General features: G+C 45.8%; 1 protein-coding gene across 4 annotated transcripts in view; it reads right to left on the bottom strand.

The window, feature by feature from the left end:
• LOC121870597 (nephrin-like) overlaps window positions 1–10,687 on the bottom strand; it is a gene marked incomplete at its 5' end in the record, with an annotated part of 76,365 nt that overhangs the window by 47,894 nt on the left and 17,784 nt on the right. For all 4 annotated transcript variants that reach the window (XR_006089732.1, XM_042372426.1, XM_042372427.1 and 1 more), the window contains 3 exon segments: window positions 662–813; window positions 2,670–2,830; window positions 7,700–7,889. Coding sequence is in view for 3 of the 4 variants with exons in the window: in XM_042372426.1 (XP_042228360.1) it covers window positions 662–813; window positions 2,670–2,830; window positions 7,700–7,889 (503 nt within the window).

Here is a 10,687-nt window from a genome sequence, read left to right as displayed (position 1 = left end):
TGTTTTCCTCAAATATTTTCTTCTCGTTATCTTAAATCTTTCTCTCCCTCTTTTTATTCTTCCACTGTTACTCATTTACCTGCCCATTGTCTTTTCTTTCTCATTTCCTGATTCTTCTTCGCTTTTCTTCTCCCCCTCATTCACTTTTTGTTTTTCTCTTTGAATTGCATCTTTCTCCTCCTCTTCCTCCTCCTCCTCCCTGCTTCATTTCGGTATCTCCTCCTCCTCCTCCTCCTCCTCCTCCTCCTCCTCCCCCTCCTCCTCTGTAGGGAGTGTTTTCGGCCCAACCTGACTGAAGTAAATATTTTGTCATTTTTACTGTTTAGGTTAGGTTAGGTTAGGTTAGGTCACTCACAAAAAGACCATTTAAAGTGGATAAACAGAATCAAACACTGAAACACAACAAGATTATTTACAATGAAGTCACAGTAGTTTAAATGGTCTATCACAACCAGGTATTATGAGTCACCAAGTCCATCTAACACCATAACTACAGAGAGCAAATGGTGACTCATAACTCTATGGGACAATCACTCCTCTGATAATAGTCTAGAGAGCCACAATGACTCACCAAAACCAATCACGCACCAAGCACCTATGGGGTGAAACTATGATTCACTACAACTTGCCATGCACCAAGACCTCAAAGGGGGAGACTTACCATGTGAGAGACGCTCTTCTTCATGCTACCGTCCAGCCACCAAGTGAGTGTGGCTGGAGGTCGACTTCCCCTGGCCTCACACACCACCTGCTGTGGCCGACCAGCTGATACAGGGCCCTCCAGACCTCTCACCTCCACGCTCTCAGGCCCGACTGTAAACACAGGTGTAAACAGATGTGTGAGAGTTTTGTAAACATTCTAGATAAGTAGATGTGAAAGAGATTTTTGTAAACATTTCAGGTAAGTAGATCAGTAAAGGTTTTGAAAACATTCTACGTAAATAAATATGAGTTAAGGGTCGTCAACACTACAGAAATTTTAACATGTCCGTAGTTCTTGGCCCCATGTAGGAGTAGACAGGTGTGTGGAAAGGTTTATATGCAATGGAAGCATGCAGGTGTTGACAAGCATTAGCTGTAATTGAACAGGTTTGTGAATGCCGGAAGTAAACAGGTATAGACAGGTGTAGGAATTTTGTACCTGTCTTATTTAACTGTTACACACACACACACACACACACACACACACACACACACACACACACACACACACACACACACACACGTACACAACATTTTTTCCAATATGATTCACAACACCGACTTCGTCACGGATATTAAAAAGTTTATTAAATTGTGATATCCACTCTCACTCCTCCTCCCCCTCCTCCCTTTTATTCCTCTCCTCCCCTCTTCTTCATTTTTCCACCTCTCTCTTCTTCCTTCTCCCCTCTCTTCTCTATCTCTTTTCCTCCCTAACGCTTTCTTCTCACTCCTCTTCCCTTCTTCATCTTCCCCCTCTATCTCCTTTCTCTATTCCTCCATTCTCTAATTCTTCCTCCCTACTTCTCCCTACTTCCCTAGTTCTTTTGTCTCCCTCCTTCACTCTCCTTCACCTCCTCCCCCTCTCTCTTTACTATCTCGTGAGCGCTGAGAGGTGAGTCAGATAGTGTTGTGATGAGTCAGGTGGTGTTGTGCTGAGTCAGGTAATGTTGTGATGAGTCAGATGGTGTTGGGATGAGTCATGTGGTGTTATGATGAGTCAGCTGGTGTTGGGATGAGTCATGTGGTGTTATGATGAGTCAGCTGGTGTCGCAAAGTGAATCAGCTGGCGTCGTAAAATGAGTCAGGTGGTGATGCTGAGCGAGTCACATGGTGTTGAGAGATGAGAGCCGAAGGGCAGCTGGCACTCCTGACGTCATCGAATGTCCCAGATGGTACCAGATACGATCCAGATGGTTTTCAATGCCTGGGGCAAGATAGTGAGAGAGAGAGAGAGAGAGAGAGAGAGAGAGAGAGAGAGAGAGAGAGAGAGAGAGAGGCTCCCTTCGGTAAGAACCTTCCTGAACAAAATAAAGGAGACCTAAACGTGTGATTTATTTTCTCAAGATTGCCTGCTATATAATCATCATCCCTCCCCCTCCCTCCTCCTCCGTCTCCCTCCCTTTATCCTCAGAAATGTTCGGTAAAGTTACACACACACACACACACACACACACACATCAATATACACCTCTAAGCTTATTGTATTATATTGTATCATGTACTATGTAACTACAACATTGAATCGGGAATCCTTAAGGACATTCTTGCAGTCTATCCTAAATTTGCTAGACCACGCTGATTAGTTCTGAAGTATAACACCAACGAATATGACCTATACTATTATCTCCTTTTGTAAATGAACCTCTGTCCTGTGTGACATTGAACAATGATAGCACCCTCTGTGTCAAGTCCTGACTGACCTACTTCCAGTAGATTAGCACATTGTAGTCCCCTTCACTAGTGCGTTTACAGGGAATTCGTCAGGTTTTCTGTAGTGTGGTAGCCCTGTGTTTGTTTACATTCGACAGAAGGAAACTTGCAATAGTAAACACACTATGGAATCAAATTACAACAATATTAAAATAAATATCTCCAAGATAATCATTTGTGAAAGGGACTGTATATGTAGACCTCACCAAAACACACACACACACACACACACACACACACACACACACACTCACAGTTCATGTCCAATTCCACAGCAGTCTCCCTGGTTGGCGCCAGGTCGTGGTTGGTGGCCTGGCAGGAGTACATAGAGCGCAGGTCCTCCTTCTTCAGCGCTCTCAGGTGTATCGTGTTGACAACTAAGGGTGCCGACTCCACCACACCCCCCTGTCTCGAGCTGTTGGAGGAGAGGTACACTTTACTACTACAGTATGCTGGTATACATTGTTACTATAGTGTAGTCACTACAGTGTTGTTATAGTGTTTCCAGTGTTTATACAACCTTGCTAAACAGTACTATTACAATATTATCACAATAAATTTCAATTTATTTTTCATTAAAGATATTTCTGGCCTAAAGTAGGTTAAAATAGGTCAGGTCAGGTCAGGTCAGGTCAGGTCAGGTGAGGTCCGGTCCGGTCAGGTTAGGTCAGGTCAGGTCATGTTAGGTTAGGTCAGATTAGGTTAGATCAGTTTATGTATGAAGCTATCCATTTATATGTATATGATGACTTATCAGAAGTTCACCCCAAATTAATACATACTGTAGAAGTTATCACTAATCGACAATTACCTATGTTACGTGCAACATGTATTAATGCAACAAATCAAAACATTATTCAAGCCAAATAGAAAGTGGGAACATTAGCCACACGAGCATTACACAGTTGTCCCTAAGTTTTTAACACAAACACACACAACCAGAATCATTAAACATTTGTTATAAGCGGACTACTTTGCTGTCACTCGGAATAGAGTGTGACGATCATCCAGCTATATTACAATGACAAGAGTTATAAAGGATGTCTCCTAGGTCGGTGAGTTGTGAGGTGACTAAAGAGGCCGATACGGGAACGGCAGGGTCGATCACAGAAGATGCATATGTGGGGGGCTACATCTAGAGCGGAAGGGGCTGCAGCAGCGTCTTTCCGGCGTAGGCGCTTGTCTGCCTCGTTTTGTATTCGGGCTAACTGGAAGGTATTGACACCTTCTTGTAAGGTGTTCCTTCAAGAGTTGTGGTGTGGAGCTATCGTCTCCCAGGTGAGGGGGTAGATTTCGCACTTTTTCAGGTTTGTCTTAAGACTATCCCTATACCTTTTCAGTTGCCCGCCAGCATTACGTTTACTATTCGTTTGGTGACTGTAAGCAAGCTGCTTTGGCAGTCTACTCTCGTCCATGCGGGTAACATGGCCAGTACAGCGTAATTGATCGTGGACAATGGTAGCCTCGATGTTTCTAAGGTTGGTGTCAGCAACAATACTGGCATTTGTTCTCTTGTCTTCCCAGCGAAGTCGGAGGATCGAACGTAGACTCCTTTATGTGGCCCATGTCTGATTGCCATATAGCAGGATGGGGGGACCACTGCTCGATATACGTGCAACTTTGCAGATAATTTCATCTTCTTAAAGATGAAGACACAGGTACGGAGTCTGCAAAAGGCTTGAGATGCACTGCTGATCCGATGTTGAATCTCTTCGTCGATGTTCGAGGTGGTGGACAGGTGGGAGCCGAGATACTGAAAGTGGATAACATTATAGAGGGTAGTACAATTAAGCTGGATGGATGGTAGAGGTATGGCTGAATCAGGAGCAGGCTGAAAGAGAATCTGAGTCTTACGCACATTAACCTCAAGGCAGAAGTGTGCATACGCATCTGAAAAGGTGTTCAGGATCTCCTGTAGGTCGCGTGCAGTGTGAGCGGCAAGGGTAAGGTCGTGTCCATACTGAAGTTCAGTAATGAGAGCTGCTGACACCTTTGTTCCTGCCTGTAGTCGTCTTATTTTGAAAAGATCCTTCAACCGGTACTCTATGTCCACCCCGCCTGCAAAATTGGCACGAGCACGGGTGAGGAAGGCAGCCAAGAAAATGGAAAAGAGAGTTGGCACCAGTACACATCCTTATTTAACCCCGTTTGAATTGGGAAGAACTCAGACTGGGTGCCATTGTTTAGGACACTGTCGTTCATGAGGTCGTGAAGTTGTCACACAATGGCGATGAATTTTGGTGGGCAGCCAATCCAGTTGAGGGTTCGCCAAAGGGCTTCCCTGTTGACCGAGTCGAAGGCCTTGGATAGGTCGATAAATGCCATGTATAGATCACGACGCTGTTCTCTGCACTTTTGCTGTATCTGGCGGACAGCAAAGATCATGTCAATGGTGCCTCAGGTAGTAGTCTGTTTAGGAGGGCTCGTGCGATAATCTTGTCAGCTACAGACGGCAGCGAGATCCTACGGTAGTTGCCACAGTCTGACAGGCCTCCCTTGTTTTTATAAATATTGATGATATAGGAGTATTTAAGAGCTTGGGGAATTTTCTCCTTTTCCCATATATTCTCCAGGAAGGAGTGGAGAAGGCTAGTAAGCAGAGATCCTCCTGCTTTATACACCTCGGCTGGGATTCCATCAGACCCTGAGGCTTTGTTATTTTTCATCTGTTTGATTGCAGTAGCTACCTCATCCAGGAATGGAGGATAGCTGAGATGGCTCAGCTTTGGATGCTGAAGAACCTGCTGGGTAGTCAGGACATCTGCATCGGTGTTTCGGTTGAGCAACGAATGGTAGTGTTCTTTCCAGTGCTGAAGGATGCCTTCTTCATCTTTAATTAGGGAGTTGCCACCGGATGAGCGGAAGGGAGCTGTGCCATGAGTGATTGGCCTATAAAATGTTTTAGTGGAATTGAAAAATTCGCGAATTTGTGCTGATTTGCAAGTTTTGCATTTCACATGCTTTATTTTTAAGCCAGTCGTTCTTTAGTTTGTTAAGTTGCCTCTTTCTTCCTGCGGAAGATATCAGCTCTGGTCCTAGACTGAGGGTTGTTCTGCCTTCAATTAAAGCAGCACGTTTATCATTGATGAGTACATTGATCGCTCGGTCATTTTCATTAAACCAGTCCTGGTGTATTCTTTAAACCTGGCCAAGGGTCTCTGCGAAGGCTTTTGTCATGACAGTGTCGAAAATACTCCATTCGGCACTGGCATTTCGGTTGTTTGTTGTTGGGTTGTTTATCAGCCTAAGTTTGAGCTGTTCTCTTAAAGTGTGCTAGTGCTGAATCCTACAGACACTTAGTGTTAAAACTTCTTTTGGCGGCTTCTTGCCTTCGCTACTTTGGGGCGATATGGAGTGAGAGCTTGACTCTGACGAGTAGATGACCAGTGTTGCAGGAGTGTAAGCCACGTTTTGCTCGGGTGATGAGGACATCTCGGCAATCTCTTTCTCTGACAGTGATGTAGTCAATGAGATGCCAGTGTTTGGACCGTGGGTCATGCCATGAACCTTTGAACTTGTCGAACTACCTAAACAGGGTATTGGTGATAGTGAGGTTGTGTGCAGCATACTTGCTGAGGAGGCGTAGGCCGTTGGGATTTTACTTTTCTAGTCCATTTCTCTCTATGATTCCTTGTCAAATGTCAGCATCTCTATCAACTCTGGCATTGAAGTCCCCAAGGAGCACAACTTTATCTTCTCTGGGAATAGATGTTAGCACTCTGTTAGGAATCGGCGTAAAAGGCCTTCTTGATTTCATCCTCTGCATCCAGTGTTGGGGCGTATACACTGATGAAGAAGGCATGACGTGAGTGTTACTCTGAGCGTCATGAGGCGTTCGTTGATCCGAACAGGTATTTCAGTTAGCCTGTGTAGGATGTGCTGGCAGATGGCAAAGCCAACTCCATAAGTGTGGTTTTTCTCAGCAGCAGACTTACCCTTCTAGAAGAAGGTATAGCCAAACTCCCGTTCTGTGAGTCAACCCTCATCTGGGAGCCGGACTCACTGATGGCTGCTATGTCGATGATATATCTAGCCAGCTCTTTTGCCACAAAGGCAGTTGTTCTCTCAGGACATGCATTTGTGCCAGTATTCAGAAGGGTCCTGAAATTCCATGCAGCGGCCATAAGAGGTTGTATAGTTTGTTTTTGTTTTGATGCTTGATTATAGTTTTGTTTTCGACTGCATAAGGATGACTTTACTGGGTGTGGTTGCCAAGTCATGTTGGTTCTTTAGGCAGGCTATGTTTAGGGCACCTTTTCTAGCCCCTTCCCCAAGTGGGGTGAGCTGAGTGGCTCCTCGAAAGGGCTGCTCAGTCGCACAGACAGAACCGGATTGCACTGCTGCCTAGATCCCAGTGCACAAACGACCATCTTTTCTATGCCGCCCATGTGTAGAGTTGTGACTAGAGACTCCCGGCAGTCATCTCTGTCTGTCCCCATTCCCACTCGTCCATCTCCATAGGACTTTTGGAGTATAAGGGTTTAATGGTGATGAGTATGATGAGCTGGATGATGGCTGCACGTGAGTTGATTTATGTGGTGAGGAAGGAGTGCAAATTGTAACCACACATCTTGGCTCTCCCTTTTCCTGATCCTGTGGTGCAAGTGTTGCAACGACTGGGGGGAGAGAGAGTTTCAATGGACTGCCGATAGCCCAGTATGTTGGGTTTCGCCTTGGTAGCATTACTTCAACCGCCGGTATAGTCGTTGGGTTCCCATGGTTCCCTCTTCCGCCTATACCGCCGTTGGGGTCTTGTTGGAGCTCTGTAAGCATGTCTACCTGATGAGGGGCTCCACAGCAGATTTTTCGTTCGGGTTTACTTCCATAGCCTAACTGTATAACTACCAATGTTAACCCCCAAGGAAGCGGGGCAATGGTTGGAAGGCGCCAGGGCGTATCCACATGCCAGTAGGCCTATATGCTGTCCTTCTGGGGCCCACTGCTACTCCGAGATCCTCTGCTGGTCTAGCTTGGGCCCATGAGACACCCAGTTACCGTGTGTTCCAACGAGAATGCATCAACAGGAATCTTGGTGGTGAAGAGGCTGTGTACTGGCAGGGGAAGACTTATGCAAGTTGCTTCTCTGTTCGCCATGAGGGCTAGCCAGCGGCGGTAGCTAAAAGCGAGAGGAAGCAAGCAATGCTTGCACCTTAACACTAACATAATGCTGCCACACTAGACGCATTACACCACCCTGTGCAGTGCACACACACACACACACACACACACACACACACACACACTTCATTACCTCTATCAGCTTGGGAAGTACAGGGAGACTCACCTAGGGGGAGCTTGTTGATGGTATGTGTTGTCCAGGAGGCGGCCACTTCTCCACCAGGTGACAGCAGGTAGTGGGTCGCCTCCCTGGACCCGGCAGGTGAGGGAGGGTCGCTCTCCCACTGTGTAGGGGCCGGCAGCACCAACTAGCTCCAGCCCACTCTCATCTACGATCCTCACACTGGTAACTGGCTCTGTAATACATCACGTTAACATGTTAGTCCTGTACCTGTAGCTCAGCAATGCATCACATTAACATGTTAGTACTGTAATACCTGTACCTGTGTAGTGCATCGCGTTAACATGTTAGTATTGTACCTGTAGCTCTGTAACACATAATGTTAACATGTTTGTGCTCTTCCTGTAGGTCTTTAACACACTCAAGTTTAACGTGTTAACACTAAACTTTCCATGTATGGTGGTTTAATGTGTGAATAATCAACCTCTTACTCTTTTTAAACACAAATTTAACATGATAACTCTTCACCTTTAGCTCTGTACAGCACGTATTTAACATACTGACACTCGACCTTTAACTTTACACAACCATAATACAAACACATAAATAAACACGTTCTTATTAAAGTTTGAAACGTTGGTACAATCTTATAATACAACACATTAATGATAAGAAATGACCTGACAACCTCCAGCTACGATGACCTATAGACACACACACACACACACACACACACACACACACAAGACTACTACTACTACTTTGCTGTCATCCTGAATCGAGTATGACGACCATCCAGTTATGAATACGATGATATGAGTTATTAAGGATGTCACCTAGGTTGGTGATTTCTGATGTGACTAAAGAGGCCGATACGGGACCGGCAGGATCTATCGCAGACGTTGCACATGTGGGGGCTACATCTAGTGTGGGAGGGGCGGCGGCAGCTTATTTCCGGCGTTGCCGCTTGTCTGCCTCGTTATGTAGTCGGGCTAAGTCGAAAGTATTGATACCTTCTACGTAGTGTGGTGATCCTCCAAGCATTTTGATGTGGAGTAATCGTCTCCCAGGTGAGAGGGTCGATTTGGCACTTTTCAGATTTGTCTTAAGACTATCCTTATACCTTTTCAGTTGCCCGCCAGCGTTACGTTTACTATTCGTTAGGTGACAGTAAAGTAGCTGCTTTGGCAGTCAACTGTCGTTCATGCGGGTAACATGACCAATCCAGCAGAGTTGTTCATGGATATTGGTGTCACCAAGAATACTGACATTTGTTCTCTTGTCTTCCCAGTGAACTTGGAGGATGGAACATAGACTACGATGGTGAAAGTTTTCAAGTGCCTTGATGTACCTCTTGTATGTGACCCATGTCTCGCTGCCATATAGCAGGGTGGGGAGAACAATTGCTCGATATATGTGCAACTATGTAGATAATTTCAGCTCCCTACAGCTGAAGACATGGTTTTGAAGTTTACCAAAGGCTTCAGATGCACACCTGATCGGATACTGAATCTCTTCATCGATGTCCGCGGTGGTGGACAGCTGTGAGCTGAGATACCTAAAGTGAGTAATAATAGAGAGGGTAGTACCGTTAAGCTGGATGGATGGTGGAGGTGTGGCTGAACCAGAGACAGGTTGAAAAGAATCTGAGTCTTACGTACATTCACCTCAAAGCCGAAGTGTGCATACTCATCTGTGTACGTGTTCAGTGTGCGTTCAGTGCATTAGTGCGTTCAGTATGAGAGAAAAGAGTGAGGTCGTCTGCACGCTGAAGTTCAGTAATGGAAACTGCCAACACCTTTGTTCCTGCCTGGAGTCGTCTTTGTTGAAAAGACCTTCATCCGGTATGGGAAATCCTCCCCGCTGGCTAAATGGGCACTGGCACGAGTACGGAAGGCAGCCAAGAAAATGGAAAAGAGAGTTGGTGCCAGTACACATCCTTGTTTAACCCCCGTTTGGATGAGAAAATCTCATGAGTGGGTGCCATTGTGCAGTACACTGCCGTTCATGCCATCATGAAGTTGCCTCACAATGGCAATGAATTTTGGAGGGCAGCCAAAACGGCTGAGGGTCTGCCAGAGGGCTCCCCTGTTGACCAAGTCAAAGGCCTTGGTTAGGTCGATGGAAGCCATGTACAGGTCACAACGCTGTTCTCTGCACTTTTGCTGTATCTGAGGGGCAGCAAAGATCATGTCAGTGGTGCCACGTGATGGTCTAAAGTAACATTGAGATTCTGGAAGAAAGTTTTCCGCCTCAGGAAGAAGTCTGTTTAGGAGGACTTAGGTGATAATCTTGCCAGCCACGAACTGCAGTGATATCCTGCAGTAGTTGCCATAGCCTGACCGATCTCAGTTGTTGTTATAAATATTGACGATGGAGGCATCCTTAGGAGCTTGGGGGATTACCTCCTTTTCCCATATATTCTCCAGGATAGAGTGGCGACTGCTGGTATGCAGAAGTCCTCCTGCTTTATACACCTCGGCTTGGATTCCATCAAGCCCTGAGGCCTTGTTATTTTTCATCTGTTTGATGGCAGTAGCTACCTCATCAAGAGATGAAGGATAGCTGAGGTGGGTCAGCTCTGGATGCTGAGGGACCTGCTGGGTATTCAGCACATCCACATTGGTGTTTCGATTGAGCAGTGAATGGCAATGCTCTTTCCAGTGCTGAAGGAGTCCTTCATTGTCTTTAATTATGGAGTTGCCGTCGGATGAGCGGAGTGGGACTGCGTCACAAGTGATTGGTCCATAAAATGTTTTAAGGGAATTGAAAAATTCGTGCATCAAGTGCATATCTGCAATTTTTTGTGTTTCACATGCTTTATATTTAAACCAGTCTTTCTTTAGATTGTGAAGTTCCCCCTGGGCCGCTGCTTTCTTCTTGCGGAAGGTATCAGCTTTGGTCCGAGACTGAGGGTTGTTCTGCCAGTCAGTTAAAGCAGCACGTTTATCATCGACGAGTACAATGATTTCCGGGTCATTTTCATCAAACAAGTCCTGGTGTACTCTTCAGATCTGGCCAACGGTCTCTCCC

Source organism: Homarus americanus, unplaced genomic scaffold (assembly GCF_018991925.1).
Source record: "Homarus americanus isolate GMGI-L3 unplaced genomic scaffold, GMGI_Hamer_2.0 scaffold56333, whole genome shotgun sequence".
Lineage (NCBI taxonomy): Eukaryota > Metazoa > Arthropoda > Malacostraca > Decapoda > Nephropidae > Homarus > Homarus americanus.
Note: the sequence above shows the minus strand (reverse complement) of the source record. Positions and strands in the feature narration are given on the sequence as shown.